This window comes from Simochromis diagramma, unplaced genomic scaffold, assembly GCF_900408965.1.
Source record: "Simochromis diagramma unplaced genomic scaffold, fSimDia1.1 OVJJ01000682.1, whole genome shotgun sequence".
NCBI lineage: Eukaryota > Metazoa > Chordata > Actinopteri > Cichliformes > Cichlidae > Simochromis > Simochromis diagramma.
The window spans coordinates 2928387-2950270 of NW_024387359.1; the positions used below are offsets into that span (position 1 = coordinate 2928387).

The window sequence follows — 21884 nt, forward strand, 5'->3', positions numbered from 1 at the left end:
TTTAAAACTTTTACTTGGCTATATATTTTCATTTAAAACACTTTGTTGAACTTTGTTATTCTAAATACACTATATAAATACATTTGTGTTATATAAATAAATTTGACCTTGACTTTATCTGTATGTCCAGTTTGAGAACTGCTGCTAGCTTATGCAGACACTCGGACGACTCCCTCTGTGAATTGTAATAACCCAGCTTTGCTGAGGGTCGTGAGTCTGCCAGGCTGAAGTGTCCCTGAATAATTTATGTGACAACACAAGGTTAGCATAAACCAGGGGTAGCTAACTCCTCTCCTCAGCTCTTGGTGCCTTAGTAGAACCTCATGCATCAAACATTATGAGTGGCTGCTCAAAGGCTTCACACATCTCCTACCTTGGTCATTTTTCAAATCCTGTGCGTCAATCTGACACTGGCCACAAACAAAAGGTTACTGTCAGCTTGCTGCTGAAGTAAAACAAAAATGCAATGGAAAATCCACCAACAAGTAGAAAAAACTGTAATAATCTCCTGTGGACAAATCATGGTCCCCAGAGGACAAAGCCCAGGGGTTGATAATTTCCTGTAGATAGTTTTTAATGACCTCTAATTAACAAAAGTGAGGGATGATATGTGAGATGGCTTCTAGAGAAACTGACACTGGCACTGACACAAACCCAGACAATCATTCGATATTCAAAAACTGCTACATATGTATTTTCTATATTCTGCAACTGCAGTCCTCCACACTTAGACGCACAAGTGAAAACGTATCACAGAACAGATATGATCCCAGTGGGAATAGGAGCTTTAGAGGCCGTAATTCCCATTTCCCTGGGAGAGACACTGCAGTAGATTCCAATCACATCATCAAAGGTCTCCTAAAACTGAGTCTTCAGAACAAATACACAGCTTAATGTCTTCTAAGATGAGCTGCTAACCCGCCTGTTGTCTTGGTGTATTTTGGATAAGTTTTTTTTTAAGTATTTATGAGCAGAAGATAGTCAGGAAAAAATTTACAACCTTGTATAAATTGATCTAATAATTTCCACATTTGAGAAGCTTAACGTGATTTTTTTTAAGAATGTTAGATAATAGTCCTGTAGTATGCATGATGATGGGATTGAACTGATATTTTAATGCTTTTTACCTTTTGGAAGGTAACTCGAGGAGTTAAAATTTATTTTTTTATTTTTTGGTCTTACTTGTTTAATTGTCTGTTGTAACTTAATTTCCAACAATATCCCAACATTTCACTAAATCACAGCTGTCCTTTCACTTGCTGTTTTTCTCAAAAACAAAATGATGGCAGCTGCTGCCTTGCTGCAGCTGATGTCACCGGTTACCATGGCAACTAGTGCCCAGCTGTGAAAGTGAGCAAGAGGCAACGTCCAGCACAAGTGTGTGTATGTGTGTGTCTTACTTAATGTGCCAGTGGCAATACATTTAGAGGGTTTGGGGGGAAAACATAAATATCAAACAGGCACTACCTGCTTTTATGCCGTGAGGTCCAGCATATCTGAGACTACATCAAACAGCTGCGACACTTTCATGTATAAATGGAAATAATCTGAAGGTATGAGGATCCCAACTAAACCTTTAATTTAATAAAACATTTAGGAATACAAGTCGTAACTTGTAAAATTCACTTACAATTTGTCTTATCAACCCTTGTTAAGCTAAATTAATCCGCAGCCATTGTTCACCTCTAAGAAAAATGGCTGTATCTCATGAACACAGCTGAAGCAATAAAGGAACATGGTGGTGCTATAGCTCCTTTGGTTGAGCAGGTGACCCATATTCTAAAAAGCTGGGTTTGATTCGACTCCAGACCATGTTTTACATATCTTCCCACTTTCCTGACTACTCTCTGCAGTGACGTTGGCCAAAAAAGAAATAAAAAGAAATAAAGGAATTTCACAAGAGTGAAAAAGTTATTATGAGCAAAAAAGCCTTTCTGTGTGTCACAACATGGCTAGGCTTCACATCATACAGAGAGCAATACATCAGGCTTTGTACATTGAGAGACAAAAATCCAGTTACGTTTCAGATAGACATTTTGACTCCAGTCAGCACAGGTGAGGGCTGGAGAAGAAGGCTGTCTAATAGTCTCAGAGCATCTCAGTGGTCTCTGAACTGATTCCCAGAGGGGAAGAATACTCGCACATGGTCAGCTCTGGACACTGCAGATGAACAGCTGTTCTTATTATACTAGTTTCTAGTATATTTGTTGGATGCATGCACACTTTTAGTGTATCCACAGTTACAACTAACTGCGGGGACAAAAGATTTTGATGATTCTGCAATTTTGCTGCCAGGCCACACACCACAAAGCGTTCAAGAAGCACCTGACAACCACAAAATTCTGGATTTATAGATTTTCTTCCCCCATCACCTGACCTCTGGTGGTCTTGGACTTTAGTACCAGACTCTGTTTTTTTTCTGCAAGCATATTGAATATTGAATAACATTTTGTTAGAATACAATACACAGAGCAATGAGACACCACAATGAGGGCTAGATGGTGGTTATGGTTATGAATATTTCCCTGCTTATGTTTACTAAACAAAACTCACAGAGAGATCATTTTTATGCCCTTGTAACTATCTGCATTTGTATTTTCACACAATTACCAAGATAAACACAAGCCACAGGCATATGGAGCACCATCTGCTCTGCAGAACTCCACTGCCCCTGTGACCATTTACTCATGTTCCCTTAGTGCTCTTGTCCTGGTACAGACCCACACAGCTGACCTCTGCCACCATGACATAAAAAACCTGAACTTCTACCTGGTTTAGTGCCCCAGGTCAAGAAAAATACTCTACGCCCTGTACTATAATTTTTTTTTAATTTAATTCCTCTCAGGTATACTTATTATTTCATTTGAAGACAGAAAAATTAGAGAATGTGCTCCACAAATATTTGAGTATATAAATTATTTAAAAATAAATGAATTTTAAAAATCACATAATGCAACTTCTCATTTAAAGTTTTGATTTTACAGCAAAGGAAAAAGACATCTAGACGGGAGCATACAAGTTATATGAGTTGCAATTTCTGATTTTTAAAACAGTTTAATATAAATTCTGAAGCCAAAATGATGCCATTATTTATTTTACACACACCTTGTCTGCAGCTTTTATCTCCAAATTCTATAACAAAATAATATATAATAATTAGAAAATAAAAAAGTATTCAAATTTCTTGTAGTGTGTCTAATTTATTTTTACTGTTCACAGTTCAGTCCATACCTGTAAGTGTTTGGACAAATACACATTTTTTTTATTTTGCCTTGGACCAACCACAATGGATTCTAGACCAAACAACCAGAAACGTGGTTTAATTGATTAGGAATTACAACACAGTGCACTATTTTCAGAGGTAATAGCATCTGAATTGATAAACAAGAGTGTCACAGCCAGATGAGGGCCGTTTAAGCAGGTAAAGTAGAGTAGTGTTTCACTTGTGTTTGCATTTGGTTCACTGACTTACCTTATATTTAAAACGATGCTAATTTTTCCACTTTTAATTGAATCTCTGAAAATGTGGGACTGTGTATAAACATGTAATTGCATGACACATGCGTCTTTTAATATAAATGCTTAGTTTTTAATAGTGTCCAGCCGTAGCAGCGCCACATCTAAGTGAAACCAGGTGAAATGAACCTAAATACATGTGTAATGTTTGTAAGGCTGTGTGAGGAAAACTACTCACCTGGATCATGTAGAGCTGAGCAATGCGGTACTCCTCCACACTCATAGGCATGGGGATCCGATACTCCTTGATCAGCATGGCTGTGCTTGAGTTGAGCCGACACAGTTAGTGTGTGTGTCCAAAGAGGAAGCAGCGCGTGAAGGTAGATGCTCCTGTCAGTCGGCTTTGCTACCCAAGCTGCATGTTCAAGCAGGAAGAACGGGACTCATTATTCACACCTGAAACAGAGGAAAAATGTCCTTTCAGCTTCCAGAGTTACAGACAAAACACAGGAAGAGTTTGCATGTTTGTCTCAAGGATTAACACCCCCCCCCCCTCCCTCCTTCTACATACACAAGCCAACACATACAAGGTAATCCACTGACCCAGGAAACGCGCTGAAATCCCCCAGCAACCTAAATCCCAACTCTGACTACAGACCAAAGATGCAACCAAGTTGTGTTCAGTGCTGCCTTTTAAATTATTCTTCTTGTCTAGTGATAGAAAGCGCATGTATTCAAGTATCAGGGAGCCACAGTGTTGAAGTATTATACTTCTACTTATAGTGCATTTCAGATTGAAAGGTTGTACTACTTAAAGTTATTAGACATTTTATTTACATTATTACATAGGGGGGAAAACATATAAGCTGTTCATTTAAAATAATGCATTCCATAAAAGTTTCCTGGCATTATCTGGTTCACTTGTCCCCATAGAGCAGGTTTGGCCAACATTTTAATTCCAGAGTTCTACTGATGCTGATTTAGATGAAGTGAGCAAAAGGCTGCATTCTTTTTGTTTCTCTTTTACATGTGTGTTAGCTAAACCGAGATGGGCCCAGGCTATGGGTTGTATTTTTCCCATGTGTACCTTAGAGAGACTGACATGCTGGATGACTGCTCCTCGCTGAGCCTGTGATCTCTATTCTGTCGCCAAGTGCTTTTGCTGGGGTTCTCTCTCTGATTGTAGCACCTTTACCTTTACCCCAACAATACAAAGCTTCTTGAGGTGACTATTGTTGATACGATTGACTGGTGCTACACTATAAATAAAACAGAATCGATCTGTTGGCTTGCATATTAAAATACATTTTTAAATAACCAGTTTTCTGCAGTTAAATTACCATTTAAATGTGGGAATTTTAATTGCAAAAGTAACTTTAGACTTTAAAAAGGCAGCTCATCCGATCTCTATGAGTCTGACAGCTCTGTGGAAGGTGGAACCAAGTGTTTTGACTCATGTGCTCCATTAAAAAAAATAAATAAATAAACCAAAACCGCCATCTTTACTTTACATCATTATCCATCTATCCAAACAGTGCTGTGAGAGTGAGGATGATGTACCGCTTATTCCACCTGCCGTTAAACAACCAGAGGAGGGTCACATGACAGTGAATACTTAATCTTAGGCAGATGATGGTGGACAGTAAATCTAATGCTGAGAGGGGAAAGGGTTAAGGTAAGGAGCTGATGTCAAATGCGAAGTGTGTGTCTGTCCATCTGTGCATGACTAAGCTGTGCATGTTTGTTCAAGCTTCTATAGCAAATGAACTGCAGTGGTCAGGAAGTATAGATTGACATTAAAGACTTCCTGGAGTCTTCATTTGCTTATTATTGTATTTAAGTTACAGCCATTTTTAAAATCTGTCAAATGACAGTAAAAGCCCAGCTGATAAACCACAGAATTTGAAGGTTGTTGTTTTGGGTTTTTTTGGAACGGCAGAATTCTGAGAAAGAAAAAACTGAATTATAAAAACAAAAACTCAGAATTCTGCAATTAATGTCAGAATTCTGGGGGGAAGAAAATCCAAAACGCCATCTGTTTTTTTCCAGATGGCAGGTTCATACAAGTTCCAGCCCAGTCTCACGGAAAACAGGAAACTGTGAAATAGTTATGGATTTTTTTTTTTTTGGTTTACGTTTATAAGAAGGTCACATTATATTGTCTTTAGCGAAGATGTGTCACCCTGGCAACCAAGAATACAAAGCTTTGAAAAAACAAATGTAAGCTTTTATTATGGTCTAACCTTAAATAGCTTTTGCTTCTAAGTTTTTGCTTATATTTTTAATATTCCAATTTGATTGCCAGCACTGCAAACAGGAAAATCTGACCAGAAAAACTATTACAAGATGTAAAACAACTGCATGGCAGGGGGGTTGTTTTATTTGTCTGAACAGTCCATGCCCCAGGAGCAGTTACATGATTCAGATCTATGCCCAATACTATACTTTTAAATCATTTCATTCAAAGATTGATTTCTTTTACACACATCTACAATGGATAAATAATAACAAACAACAGGAGCAGGTATAAAATATTTGTCTGACTCAACAACAGAACGAACAGTGAAATCCAAGCTGCCCTCCAGAGGCTGTAATGCATGACCTTATTTACAATGCAGAGACAGTTTGTGCTCTGGAGCAGTTACAGCAGAGAAACTGAGTGACATTTCTCACTGACTCCTGTGAAGAGTGAGTCCTTGGCCCACAGGACAGCTGCTATGCAGCAAGAATCACTAAATCCACATAATGCAAAATGTGACAGTGGCAGATGAGCCCTGACATGTAGACATAAACAGACACATAGTGTCATGTATGATAAACTGGCTTTTTTTTTTTTTTGGCAAAAGGATGTGAATTATAGAGGAGAGCTGCCAGGATATTACTGTAGGGGAAATGATTAGTTCACTGACAGAAAATGAATCAATTATTTTAAGAATGGGAGATGCTTTTTCTTAACAAACAAAATCATTTCAAGTAGATTTAAATATAAGGATAGTCATTAACAGATTAGCTATCTTTCCTGGTTTGCATAGGTCTTGTGCACAAGTGTAGCAAATCTCAGGTTTATATGTAAGTTGTTAAAATAGTCTAAAGTTGCTTTTATTAACTACAGTACAAACAGCAGCTCCTACAAACAAAGAAGTCACATGATTTCCTATTAGAGGGGCTGCTTTTAGTGGTGAATTTGAAGCTAATTGCCACTGTCTTTGCAGGGCATTTTAGCATCTTTTAACTATAAGTTTACAATTCGTAGAGCAATGCTATAATAAGCCCCAATCAACATCTGCTCACCAGACACAACATTTCACTGTGGCACCAGGACAAAACCACATAATAAAGAAAGATTATCCTCTATAGACTCCAATAAGTGAGAATCCTACATGGTTCTCAGATCACCATGAAGGGCTGCATGTTGGATGGCACAAGATTTTCTTCAACTCAGTACCTAAAAATACAAAATCTTCTTGTACAACCCCATGGAGTTGTCTCTTGTTCATACATTTTAGAGTAACATTTTATTCAGCTTCTGTCTTTAAACCAGACATCAAATAAGTTATGAACTAGAACAAGCGATCCATGTTTATTTTCTCAAACAGCAGATTGACTTCTTGCAAGTTTTAGCAGACAACATCACATCACCCCAGTCTTGACTTCTCTACATTAGTTTCCTGTATGTTTTAGAGTTGATTTTAACATCTAAGATGATCATTTTTAAGGCACCAGCTTGGTACCAAGCTGCACAGAAGAAATTTTGAACCAGTTTGCAGCCTCAGATCTTTAGGTGGGGCCGTCTGGCTGTTTCAAAGCCCAAACTTAAATCTACAGAAAGATAAAGATATGACTGCGGAAATTAGGCTTGAAAAATCAGAAACTTCCTTGAAACCACTTCTTCCAAAGCACATTTTTACAGGCTTGCTCCTTTATGACGTCATTACAATTTTATTTCGTCTTTTATAGTCTTGTATTAACTGTTTATCATCTTTCACTTGTCTTCTTTATTATTTCCCTATATTTTACTCTTTTACTGCTAATTATTTTTTATTTTACTTTCTGTTTTTTATTATGTCTTCACTTGAACTTAATTGTATTGACCTTATTTGGCCCTAATATTTGGCTTTCTAACTGGAACTGCTTTTTCTGTTTGCCAAATTGCTTTGCAAACTCTACTTTTAAAAATACTGTACAACTAATATTTATTATAATCAAAATCACCAGTAAACTCAAACAGAGTGTTGACTCCGTGCAGCAGCTAGGACGTTTCCTGGGTAGATTCAGAAGCTTTCCAATTGAGCTCAAAGCAGAAAATTACAGCTGGTCAGAGCCTGTGCCTGCCTATGCAGAGAAAAAGAAATGTCTCATCTGCACCTCTGAGAGGATGACTAGCTGCCAGCAGCCATCTATCAAAGTCCTATGTGATGGGAGGCTGAGAAAGCCTACAGCTAAACTGTACTAAATTTACAGCTGAAGCAGCTCTGGTCAAATAGAAACAGCAGCTTGTTCCTGTGCACCAAATTGGAGCTCAAGCCACTGTCTGGAAAAAGGCACACCCACCATTAGCCCCTTCGACCCACAGTCCAACAATAGATGCTGATGTTTCAACCTGAATGACAAAGGTTGTGACAGCTCATCTCTGGGACAACTGCAGATAAAACCAGAACGTATGGGACACGATCTGCCACAACTTACAGGTTATTCCTCGTAAAATGGCAAATGTGACCTTGGACCTGAGCACAGTTAGGTTGAAGAACCAGACTAATGAATAATCTATGAAAAATTGTGTTACTTTCAAATTGGTGATGGACATAAGGATGGACAGACACACATCTCGCCATGGCACAAGCTAATCAAACACTTGTGCTAAAAAGCAAAAAGATTACAAGGCTACTTACAGCACATGTTGATGAGTTTGACAAACAACTTCGACTGATTCTCCAACCAGTTTGCTTGAGCACTAGGGTCAATAGAAATTAACAGAACATGAACATATTATGTTTTTTCAAAGTTGACACCCTCTCTCTACCCACTTCCACTTCATTTGTGTGTCCATGTGGAAGGTCCCCCTCACTGAGGACCATTCCATCCCAGTGAGTGGAAGTGGGTTATGAGATGATCCGCCAGTAAGTCTAGATTGATGCTAAAGATACTGACAATGTTCAGGGTCATGTTGGGCTCCTCATGGAAGATGCCCTGGACAAATGTAGCATGCAACTGTATATTTATTAATAAACTGATCAAAGATAGACATTTTATCAAACAGGCACCAACAACATAAGCATTATGTTGCATATGCACCATTTCTCTAGTCTCTTAAGCTCTCAACTCTTAAACTAGCTTCCTGATCCTGGTTCTGTTCTTTTGATCGTTCATATTTTAGGCTCCGTATCTAACAGACCTTTGCACATTCGATTCAAAACCAAGATGCCTACAATTCAAAGAAGCTGTTTAAAACCCACCTTAATGAGCACTGCTTCATTCAGCTGAGAATATTTAGTTTGTGAAAGGTGCATTGTCATCAAGTCCAGAATTCAACTTTTTTATTTTTATTTTGGCCTCACAAACACCTGAGGGGAAATCTCTGGCTCTGTAGCTACTAAATGGTGCATGATGGTCACCAGCTGGTCTTTGTGTGTGTCTGCTTTTTGCAGCTTTTGTTTGTTTGTTCGTTTTTTATAGTTGTCTTAAACCTGCTGCCAAACAGCCAACAGAAGCAGTGAAGCTGGAGCCAAACAGCTCTGTAGAGCCAAGAGCAGATCCAGGTTCAGGAGATAATTCTCCTGTCAGTGTTTTCATACTTTTATTACAGGCTTTGTTATTATGCGATTTTTTTCTAACAAAAAAACCCATGAATAATAGACCCACAAATAATTGGGTACTCTGACTTCCTCCTACAGTCCAAAAACATTAACTGCTCATTCTAAATTTTCTCTCAGTGTCAGAACTGAGATGGACTGGCCCTTCCATGGTGTACCCCACCTGCCACCTTTCACAACCAGCCTCCCTGAATTGAAGTGGTTAAGAAAAATGGATTGATTAATTTAAAAAAAAATCCTCTTGTGGAGCTCTTTTTAAGCTTTCAGTTAGTTTATTTTCTGCACCTTACTTGTCTGCACATCTCATATTGAAGTTTTTTAAATTCCTGTTCCTCTGCCAAGTCCCCTGAGTCTGTGCAAAGTACATGGCCAATGTAGGTGACCCATACAGGGAGTGCAGAATTATTAGGCAAATGAGTATTTTGTCCACATCATCCTCTTCATGCATGTTGTCTTACTCCAAGCTGTATAGGCTCGAAAGCCTACTACCAATTAAGCATATTAGGTGATGTGCATCTCTGTAATGAGAAGGGGTGTGGTCTAATGACATCAACACCCTATATCAGGTGTGCATAATTATTAGGCAACGTCCTTTCCTTTGGCAAAATGGGTCAAAAGAAGGACTTGACAGGCTCAGAAAAGTCAAAAATAGTGAGATATCTTGCAGAGGGATGCAGCAGTCTCAAAATTGCAAAGCTTCTGAAGCGTGATCATCGAACAATCAAGCGTTTTATTCAAAATAGTCAACAGGGTCGCAAGAAGCATGTGGAAAAACCAAGGCGCAAAATAACTGCCCATGAACTGAGAAAAGTCAAGCGTGCAGCTGCCAAGATGCCACTTGCCACCAGTTTGGCCATATTTCAGAGCTGCAACATCACTGGAGTGCCCAAAAGCACAAGGTGTGCAATACTCAGAGACACGGCCAAGGTAAGAAAGGCTGAAAGACGACCACCACTGAACAAGACACACAAGCTGAAACGTCAAGACTGGGCCAAGAAATATCTCAAGACTGGTTTTTCTAAGGTTTTATGGACTGATGAAATGAGAGTGAGTCTTGATGGGCCAGATGGATGGGCCCGTGGCTGGATTGGTAAAGGGCAGAGAGCTCCAGTCCGACTCAGACGCCAGCAAGGTGGAGGTGGAGTACTGGTTTGGGCTGGTATCATCAAAGATGAGCTTGTGGGGCCTTTTCGGGTTGAGGATGGAGTCAAGCTCAACTCCCAGTCCTACTGCCAGTTTCTGGAAGACACCTTCTTCAAGCAGTGGTACAGGAAGAAGTCTGCATCCTTCAAGAAAAACATGATTTTCATGCAGCACAATGCTCCATCACACGTGTCCAAGTACTCCACAGCGTGGCTGGCAAGAAAGGGTATAAAAGAAGAAAAACTAATGACATGGCCTCCTTGTTCACCTGATCTGAACCCCATTGAGAACCTGTGGTCCATCATCAAATGTGAGATTTACAAGGAGGGAAAACAGTACACCTCTCTGAACAGTGTCTGGGAGGCTGTGGTTGCTGCTGCACGCAATGTTGATGGTGAACAGATCAAAACACTGACAGAATCCATGGATGGCAGGCTTTTGAGTGTCCTTGCAAAGAAAGGTGGCTATATTGGTCGCTGATTTGTTTTTGTTTTGTTTTTGAATGTCAGAAATGTATATTTGTGAATGTGGAGATGTTATATTGGTTTCACTGGTAAAAATAAATAATTGAAATGGGTATATATTTGTTTTTTGTTAAGTTGCCTAATAATTATGCACAGTAATAGTCACCTGCACACACAGATATCCCCCTAAAATAGCTAAAACTAAAAACAAACTAAAAACTACTTCCAAAAACATTCAGCTTTGATATTAATGAGTTTTTTGGGTTCATTGAGAACATGGTTGTTGTTCAATAATAAAATTATTCCTCAAAAATACAACTTGCCTAATAATTCTGCACTCCCTGTAGGGGGAATCCACATGACACATCCACTCCAATGCATTTGTTCTCCTAATAAAGATATAAAAGAAGCAGAAGAGTTAGTTAGAATGAACAGTATGGCAAACTGTTACCTCTTGCTTAATCTTTTTCTACAAAAAATACGATTTCTGACTCAAAATAATGGAAATCTAAGCTATGTGTCCAATGCTCTCAGCTTACTTCAGGGGGATTCCCTGATCCCCTACTTAACGTGTTCCCTCACAGATCCTCAAACAAACCCTACGACCATGATATGAATAATGTGTTTCTGTCACAATCACATACACAACATCTAAGAGCAGGAGGCCAGTGCATCATCTGTTTGTTACACATCACAGTCGGATGCATCAGGATACATTTGATTTGATTCTTTGGCACTTAGAGGAGTCGTGCTGCACTGACAAGATCCCCCGATGGGATTGTGCTCTACATTCAGTAATCATAGCACACACTGATGTAAAACACACCACAACAGTCTTCACATGAGAACACATATGCTGGGGCACAACATCTGCCACATACACACAGACAAATCAACAGCAAGTCTGATTCCCCCCTGATTTCATGAGATACCCCAAGAGTCAAGTACTGTACTGTGTGCGCTTGTTGCGTAATTCAGTTTTCCTTCCACACTAGCTGCAGATGTGGATTTCATAGACCGCATGTACTGCCTAATATTCCAGTAGGAAATTAGCAAACGATATTTGCGTTACTCTGTACAGAGCAGAGTTATCGTATGATGATTTATTATCATAACTCAGGCATGAAAAACTCAGCGTTCAGCACATCATCACCACCCAGCTTGCAGCCACAGGACGTTAATGACATGATGTTTCACCAGATCTAAAGGTTTATATTTTGATTCTTTCAAGCTAAATAATCAACATGCAAGTTGGTTCACACAATTTGCAAGATGAGGTAATTTTCTTTCAGATATTTGGCTACAACCTGTAACTGGCATTTTCCCCACATCCACAGGGTTACAGTGTTTGATTATAGAAACGTTTAAAAAAAAAAGTTTTTCTTTTTCTTTCTTTTTTAAAGTGGTATTTGATAAAGAAAACTGAATACTGCTAAAGCCCAGACATCAAACATGAATCCATTAATTATTCACAGCCATAGTTTCCCACCTGCAGATCCTCACTCCAGTCAGCCTTGACCACAGTGAACCACAGTCCAGCAGGCAGCATTTATGTTACCATCATGTCATTTACGTTCATAACAGTGCAGTTTGGAGGAGAAAACAAACGAATGCTCCATTTGGCAGTATTTCATGTATACAAGCAAATAATCATGTATAATCAAATAAGTCATTTGGGTGTTTACCTCAAAGCTACCCAACTGATCCACTAAATACAGGCTTAGGGTCCATTGCAGATTCCAATCCTAAAGAGAATCCCAGCGCACGCACCCTCGCTTCCCTTCCTCTTCCGTCTTTGGCCAGCTTATCTTCACCGGTTCACCCCCGCTCTGGTAAGGAGCTTCACTTTCTAAATTCTCACAGTGAAATCAGAGAAGATATCGATTCTCTGTCTCTCCTCTATCTCCTTTCTCCTCCCATCCACCTCTATTTCTCTTCTGCGCTCCCTTTTCTGCCGTCTCCACCTCTTTGGGACTGAGGAAGCTTTGTTACCACGGAGACGCATGAGGCTGTGGCCTGATTGGTGGAGTTTGTTGTGATGCAGCAAGTCGGCAGTGCAGCCCACTAGATTGATTGCCTTTTCAGTCAGAATCGTTGTGTAATACTGAGCCAGAATAAGCTTACTAAGTGGAGATATATAGGAATTTATTTTCAGTAAAGCGGGGATTACAATTCACTTTTAGTGTTACATTACTTGGTTGTGTATCACAGCAAAGCCCGTGGTGGAAAGTATGGAGGACTGTGAATGTCAAATTTATTTAACTCCCAATTAAAATACATACTTTACAATGGAATTTAGCAATCTATAAAAGACTAACTCAGCACGTTTTGTCTATTACATTAATTGATTAATTTTATTGGATAAAAAAGGAGAACAAGCAGAAAGCTAGTTTTCACAAACAAATTATGAAAATAATTGTGAAAAATTTCAATAAATATAATTTTGCCTTTTTTTTCCAGATATGAAGCAGATTAAAGCAATAAATGCTCACAGTACAGAAGATGGAAAACAATCATCCATCCATTTTCTTTGTATTATCCAATTCAGGGTCGCAGGGGGGTGGACCCTATCTCAGCCTCAATAGGGGAAGTGTCTGTCATAGGGCTAACACAGAGAGACAGGCAATCATTTCCACCTATGGGCAATTTAGAATCACCAATTAACCTAACCCCACTAACTGCATGTCTTTGGACTGTGGCAGGAAGCCAAGTACCTGGAGAGAACCCACACAGACACCAGAAGAACATGCAAACGCCACACAAAATAGCTCAGGCTTCTTGATGTGAGGCAAACCATTTTTGCTTTGAAAAATATTTTCATGATTAATCTATTTGCTAAAAAGACTGCAATTAATTTTCTATCAATTTAAAGATAACTTATTGTAGCAACTTTTTTTCAGCCATCAATCACATAACAACAAACAAAGATGAGTTTGTAGTGAAACAGTCCCATTTTAGCAGAGGAAAAACCAGCGCAATTTTCCATTTGTATGTTAAAAAATGACTTAAAAATGACTTGACAAACTCAGAAACAAGATCAGTGCAACTTTAGTCTAATTTTTCATTCGCAACAAATTGCCATTGACTGAAGTTGCATTCACCAATAGCAACCAAGACACCATCTTTTAATTGCTTATGTATTATTCTCAATACCAACTTATTGGCTGATTGTTTTCTTAATCTATTTCTAATACCAGAGAAAACCAAATGTTTTATATAAAATATATATAACAGGGCACGGTGGTTAGCACTGTTGCCGCACAGCAAGAAGGTCCTGAGTTCAATTCCATCATCAGGCCGGGGTCTTTCTGTGTGGAGTTTGCATGTTCTCCCCGTGTTTGAGTGAACCCGCGTGGGTTCACTCCAGGTACTCCGGCTTCCTCCCACCGTCCAAAGACATGCAACTTGTGGGGATAGGTTAATTGGATAATCCAAATTGCCACTAAGTTTGAATGTGAGTGCGAATGGTTGTCTGTCCCTGTGTGTTGGCCCTGCGACAGACTGGCGACCTGTCCAGGGTGTACCCCGCCTCTCGCCCTATGACAGCTGGGATAGGCTCCAGCGCCCCCCGCGACCCTGAAAAGGATAAGCGGAAGCGAATGGATGGATGGATGGATATATATAACAGGAAAAACAGGGGGAAAAAGATGTTGCTTCAAAAATAAACACATTTTCTAATATATAATTTCAACGACAGTGTCATTTTTCAGTCATTTTTATAAAGCTTTATAGGAATGGCTTTGCAAATCCCTTTTTCTTTTTGTGCATTTGACACATTCCCACAAATCCTTGATGATGGGATCTCTTTTAAAGACAACACCAGAGGTGATAAGGAGTCAATGTGTGAAGAAAATGTGTGTGCATCACGTTTTAATGGGAGCTCTGAGCAGCAGATTGGTTGCTCTGATGATTATGCCTTTGTTTGCAGGGCATCGTGACTGTCCTGCCTTTGGTGAGGTGCTTTGCTTGTGCTTCAGCCTCTGAGGTGCATTTTGAACAGCTTCAGAATGAGTCAACTGAGTGCTGTGAACACAGGTATTTCCTTTTGGTTGAGCAAAATGATACAATTTATACAGGTAATTCCACACTGCAAATAGCCTTCTGAGATATTCAAAAATCATCATCATCATATACCTTCTATGCACACAAAATTTGATGTGCATAGAAGGTATATTTTAATTTATACATACCCTTTATTTCTTACAGTTCTGTCACAAACAGTGACTCCTGTATACTGCTTTGAATTTCTTATTCTGTCCTTTGAGTTTTCTGTCTTCCATCTACCCATATATGCTTTCCTTTTATAACCTTTCCATTTTTTTGTACTTCCTCCAAATTTTAGACACAGCTGAGTGGAAAAAATCAACATCTTTTGTGTGAACTGTGTCAGATTTTCTTCTCGAGAAAGCTTTATAATCCTTTCGATTGTTTTAACTGACAGCTCTCTTATTAGGGCCATTTTTCCTTTTAATGAGCCTGGTGCAATTTTGGATGTTTAGTTTTTGCAGAATTTGTTTTAGTAAAGCAGACTACACAGTGAAGCCGGGAAAATTGGCAAGCATAATGATTTGAGTAAGTTTGACATGGGCTAAATTTAGATTGGGAGCGCAGGTCAAAGCATCCCCAAAACTGGAGCATTTTTGGGTGTTTTGGCTCTGCAGTGGTTAGTATTGTTGAGAGACAGACTTCCTGTATTGGGGTCATGGGCCACCCAATCAACAGTATCTATCAAAAATGGCTCAAGGAAGGAACAGTGGTGAACCATGGGTCATGTAGCCTCTTTCAGTAGTATAATGCCCCCTGCAACAAAGCAAAGGTGGTTCAGGAATGGTTTGAGGAGCATAACAACAAGTTTGAGGTGTTGACTCAGCCTAAATTTCAAAGATGTTAGTCCAATCAAACATCTGTGGGATGTGCTGGACAAACAAGTCAGATCCATGTAGGCCCCACCTCACATCTTACAAGGCTTAAAGGATCTACTGGTGACATCATGGTGCCAGCTACCACAGCAAACCATCAGAGGTCTAGAGGAATCCATGCCTCGATGGGTCAGGGCTGTTTTGGCAGCAATAAGGGGGACCACAACACAGGTGGTCATAATGTTATTCCTGATTGGTATATTTAAGATTTGTTCATTTGCTACAAAGCTGAGCTGAATAAACGTCCTGAATGACCTTGGTTAACATTGACTTTAGTCAATAGTCACCTTATTTGGCATATGGCTCAGCTGTAGAGCAGCTGCGAGAGTCCAGACAGTGCAGGCATCAGTAGAAAATCTACATGACATTAAATTCAAACTTAAGCAGCACCAAAGGAGCAGCTGGCGTTGAGGTTAGTTTAGGAATACGGAGTTCGTCATGCAAGGTCAAAGGTATGTGCCTTTTTTCACACTCTGCGCCACATTACTGTTTACATGAGATGAATTTCTACAATCGCGGATAGAGACAAAATACTGTTACTGTTAATCTGACTATCTTCAGGTTTTATGCTTACATTTACACACGCAGTTACTGTCCCTCCATTTAGAAATGCAGAGGCGTCACGGTGTAATTATTTTACGTGTAGTTGTTTTTTTTCCTGTGTAATAATATTCAACATTGCATTTTTCAAAAAAATGCCTCTCTGTGCAAAATGGGTTCAAAAACATAAACAACTGTGGGATACTGTTTGTCTGTGATTTGGACAGGGGGAACAAATTGTGGCAGGATTATTTGTATCCCACAGTAACTTTACTGTATAAAGAGCTAACATCTCTAAAATGTCAGGAGTATTTAGTCAACTAAAAATCAAGAATGTGGGATACTGTTTGTCTGTGATATGGAGAGCCCAGCGTGTGCTTCCGACGCAGGGAAAACCAATTCTGTCGGGGAGACCTACCGTGGCAGTTGTGCACAGGGAAGATATGCTTCACCATATTTTCTAGTATTTGGCAATGCCTCATCCTCAGCTTTGCATTTGTGTGGGAGCCCCGTAGAAAACCTGTCCATTATGCTAGCAGTGTCTAAGCTTCTTCTTTCTTTCTTTTTTTTATTAATTCCCCCACCACCACCACGCAATGGCTCTGCCGCTCTAGCAACTATGTGCAGGTTAAAGAAGCTTAAACAGTGTGGTAACCCTACTTGCAACAGGATGTTGCCTAAGCTGGCATTGAGTAAGTTGATCTGCAGAGACCATGGTTGAGTTTAGCTTTTGGCCAGCCTGAATAAACATTTCCATCCACTAACGCTCCATTTTATGAACTATTTTGCACTTTTCCCATTGAGCTTCAAGTTAACACCAATTTATCTATGACTTTTCTCAGAGGGTTTCCTTTTAAAATACTCCACCTGCAGCTCGTAGTGATCTATAGGGGACTACGTAGCTGCTGCTTGGGCTTAAAGGACATTTCAAAGACTATAACTTACAAGAGGAAGGAGAAGAAAGACAACCTGAGACATTTCACTACAGGAGATCTCAAAAGCCAAGCCAACCCCTAAATTAATTTACAGTCAGTGGCAACTGAAAACAAGCTTCGAGGCTTGTACAGTCACACCAGCAGCAGGTTCACTGCTCTCAGCCTCGCATTTTATCTGTGAGCTGCAGGGATCCACATCCTCAGAATGAAATGACTTGTTGATGGGTGCTCCGCCCGCTGCACACACACTCTTTATCTGAGCATCAGCAGAGCAGACGCTAACAGAAACAACCCCTACTACGCAAACACCACTTACACACGCACAACCCAACATGAACATCTGCTGTCATTGTGACTGTTAATTTGTGATGTTGTCAAGCACATCTTTCCTCACCAGATACTCCTGCTACCCATCCTGCACTCATCAAAAAGAGGTCTGTGTGGCTACTCACTGTCAGTTGCTGTGATGCAACTAACGGCATTTATGTGGACGTCACTTGAGCATGTGTATGGCTGCATTACCAGTAGACTGTTTGCATTTATATTTCACATTTATCTCGGCTGAGTCATTTTCAACACTATATCCTTTAAAGCATTACATAATTACAATTGTGAGGCACTTATTTATTTATATTTACATTACATTTTATCCATTTTTTCTTAGTGCTAGAAACAGCCTGCCAAAATGTGCACACCCTCTCATCCATAGGTTTTCAGTAGTGTAGTTCAGTGACTTGAAGCTGCTGGTAATGTGACAGACCCCACCTAGTAGGCAGTTCTCCGTCTCTCAAAGTGGCCACACCCTTAATATTCCATAACTTTAAGCCTTAATACAATTTAAAAATATAAGTTAGCATATATCTCTGTCTCTCTGTATTCTGGTAGCTGGGATAGGCTCTATGAGGATTGATACACTGGAGTGACCTCAAGTAGCCATTCAAAGAACCCGCTACCTGAGGTGTCCATTTGTTTTTCCTTTTTAAAAATTTAAAAACAAAATTAAAGCTAAAAGCTATTTATTAGTGTAAATTACTTCTACAGCGTGCTTCCCCTCACCCCCCTACCAGTCGCGGCAGTGTTTGTTGATCACTTTACTACTGTCAATATGTTAATCAGTTTCATAGAGAGACTCAGGGTGTCACAGATTGTTTACGGTTCCAATCATAGGAGTGGAAACAAAAGGACTTGGAAACACTAAAATAATGCTGCTTACACATAACGAGTCAGCATTAATAACAACACATAATGCAAAAGACATTATAGTGCAGAATGAGTACTTTGACTTTTCTGAATGGTTACGGTAAGTAGGGCTGGTGTTCTGTTCTTCCTTTTACTTAACAAAAATGATATTTTATCACTCTTCCTCCATCAGTTGATGGTTTGGTTTGCAGAACTACTACGGATAGAAGATGGTGTCACTGACCTGCAGTTCATCCCCAGTGGAGGCTTCAACCCTTCTTCCTGTGAATGAGAAACAGCTGAAATAAACCTCAGAGAGCAGGTGTGTGTTTCAAGGAGCCTACAATGCAGAAGCATTGCACAAGAAAGAGAGTGCTGTCAAAAATATCACATTACAGAGGAGAAGTGACTGTTTTTAAACCATTTCCTTCCTCAATCCAGTTTCAGAGCATTGAAAGTATTGAGTAATGCTTAGTTGCAAAAGCATTGCATATTACATTATTTAAAAAGTGATTTGGGTGTCTGCAATTAGTTGGAGGTTTATTTTCCTTGACGCCAAATGTATTCATCCATAGCTAATGTGGTCATCTGACACTGTCAAAATATCACAGCAGAGAAAAAAAAACAAGGCATGGGCAGCAAATGAGAGTGAATGCAGCCCTGACGTGATGGCTGGGTGATGAAAGAGGAGAAGCTATTTTTAGATGAGGGTGTCAGAGGAGAGGGAGGAGGTGGGGGCATGGGGGAAATGGAGGTGATGCGGGTCCAGGGATCAAAGTGATGGCGTTGCTGTAGCTGGAGTTAGTTGTGGCATTTCTCAAATTGTTCTGCTTTCCTGCGCGTTCGTAAATGACGGCAATGCATCACCGCCTGAGGAGGGAGGGGAGCTAATCAGTGTTCTCAGCACTCATCTGAGCCTCTGCTTAGTTCGTGTCAGTCTTTGCAATGCTGTTTAGTGCACTTAAACAATGGCACAGAGCTGCAGCTACAAACAAAACAAACACAAGTTGAAAACTGCTAAATTTTTTCCTTTGGGCAGAATATTAATCACTGCCACAGACTGAATATAAAAAAATAACTTTAGATGTGGCCCCATGTTCAACTGTAACGACTTCATGAAATGAAAGATCTCATAAAAGGTGTCATTTAACCAGCTGACAAAGAGCTGAACTGTTAACATCCTTTTGGATATATACAGAGACATATACACTCATCAGCTACTTTGTTAGGAACACGTGTTCAACTGCTTGTTACCACAAATATCTAATCATCAATAGAGTATACAGAGAACGATCTGAAAAAGACAAAATGACCAGTTAGCAACAGTTTTCTGAGTGAAAATACAATAGTGATGCTACAGGTCAGAGGAGAATGACTATAGAGTAACTGAAATAACCAGTTGTTATAATCGGGGTAAGCAAAAGAGCATCTCTGAACCTACAACATGGTAAATCTTGAAGCAGATGAGCTACAGCAGAAGGCCGCCTGTGCCAATCCCATCAGCTAAGAACAGAAAACTCGAGTTCACACAGAGTTGCCAACAGTGGACAACAGAAGCAGGGCCATAACCAGGGTTTAGAAAGTAGTTTCTTTTAATTGGTTACCTAAAATCTAAATCTTTATCGTTAGATAGTGACACTTGGAGTTGATGTAAAATTGCATACATTTTTCTTTAGTCCTGAATGTTAAATGTGGCTCTCACTTATGGTTAAGAAGTTACCAAGGTTCAAAAATGCTGACAAAAAAGGTGACCAAACCAACAAATTTCAGCCCACTGTGTTCAAAATCACAGAGTGATTTTTCATGGATTGACCCTACAGCAGGGGTGTTGAACTCCAGGCCTCGAGGGCCGGTGTCCTGCAGGTTTTAGATGTTTGACACCACTGCCCTACAGTAAATTATTGACATACACTACCAGTCAAAGGTTTGGAAACACCTTCTCATTTAATGGTTTTTCTTTATTTTCATGACGATTTACATTGTAGATTCTCGCTGAAGGCATCAAAACTATGAATGAACACATGTGAATTATGCGTGAAATAATTCAAAACATGCTTTGTATTTTACATTCTTCAAAATAGCCATCCTTTGCTTTGATTACTGTACTCTCTTGGCATTCTCTCCATGAGCTTCATGAGGTAGTCACCTGAAATTGTTTTAAGCAGCCTTTCAGTTCCCAGAGATGCTCAGCACTTGTTGGCCTTTTTGCCTTCACTCCGGTCCATCTCATCCCAAACCATCTGGGTTTAGGTCATGTGACTATGGATGCTAGGCCATAGTGGCTGTAGCTCAGGAGGTCGAGCTGCTGATCGGAAGGTTGGTGGTTCAATCCCTGGCTCCCCCAGTTTGCATGCCAAATATCCTTGGGCAAGATACTAACCCCGACTTGCTCTCCAATGCATCCATCGGAGTATAAATGATAGTTAGAAAAGAGCTCACCGTATAGATAATAGTGCTTGTGTGTATGGGGTGAATGCAGTGTGTTGTATAGAGCGCTTTGAGTACTCCAGGAGAGTAGAAAAGCGCCATATAAAAACCAGCCCATTTACCATGCCATCTGACGCAGCACTCCATCACTCTCATTCTTGGTCAAATAGCCCTTACTCAGCCTGGAGGTGTGTTTGGGGGTCATTGTCATATTGAAAAATAAATGAGGGTCAACTAAATGCAAACCAGGATGCTTGTGGTAGCCATGCTGAATCAGTGTGCCTTCAATTTTTTCATCATTGTCACCAGCAAAGCACCCCTGCACCATCACACCTCCTCCTCAATACTTCACAGTGGGAACCATGCATGTAGAGACCATACGTTCACCTTGTCTATGTTGCACAAAGACACAGCGGGTGGAACCAAAGCTCTCAAATTTGGACTCATCAGGCCAAACACAGCTTTCCACTGGTTTAATGTCCAGTCTTTGTGTTTCTTGGCCCAAACAAATCTCTTCTATTTGTTGCTTTTGCTTAGTAATGGTGTCTTAGCAGCTATTAGATCATAAAGACTCATTTGCGTTGTCTCCTCGGAACAGTTGATGTGACTGCTACTGGAAGTCTGTTTGGCATTTATCTGGGCTGTAATCTGAGATGATGTTAACTTGCAATTTCTGAGGCTTCAGTCTCCAGAGACTGAAGAAGTCACTTGGATGAGTGAACAAACGTTTCTCCCACTGAAAACACTATGTCCAAATGAACAGAATCAACCTTTTGGGATTTACTTACCTGGATGATTGAGCATGCATCAAGTTACACCACTGAATGAAAATAATGTTATTGGTTTTTCATGTCATTATTATTCTCTGCGTGGAATTTATTTAGAGTTAAAAAGACTATAATAAATACAATAGATTAAAAAACGGTGGTATTTCCAAATGAAATGGAGCAAAGTAGCAGTATGAGGTAGTGTGCAGTTTGGTTTTCCCCTTGTTTCTAGTTATTCTATAAA

At 39.8% G+C, this 21884-nt stretch overlaps 1 protein-coding gene across 4 annotated transcripts in view; it reads right to left on the bottom strand.

Moving 5' to 3' along the window:
- LOC120718753 (membrane-associated phosphatidylinositol transfer protein 2-like) overlaps positions 1-21884 on the bottom strand; it is a 66864-nt gene that overhangs the window by 37153 nt on the left and 7827 nt on the right. For 2 of the 4 annotated variants that reach the window (XM_040007434.1, XM_040007436.1), the window contains 2 exons: positions 18691-18728; positions 3695-3912 (listed from right to left, as the gene is read on the bottom strand). In XM_040007434.1, the coding sequence (XP_039863368.1) occupies positions 3695-3772 (78 nt within the window). In that variant the 5' untranslated portion in view covers positions 3773-3912; positions 18691-18728. Of the gene's footprint in view, positions 1-3694; positions 3913-9556; positions 9740-12558; positions 13205-18690; positions 18729-21884 lie in introns of those variants that run through there. The other 2 variants (XM_040007433.1, XM_040007435.1) reach the window with 2 other exon arrangements.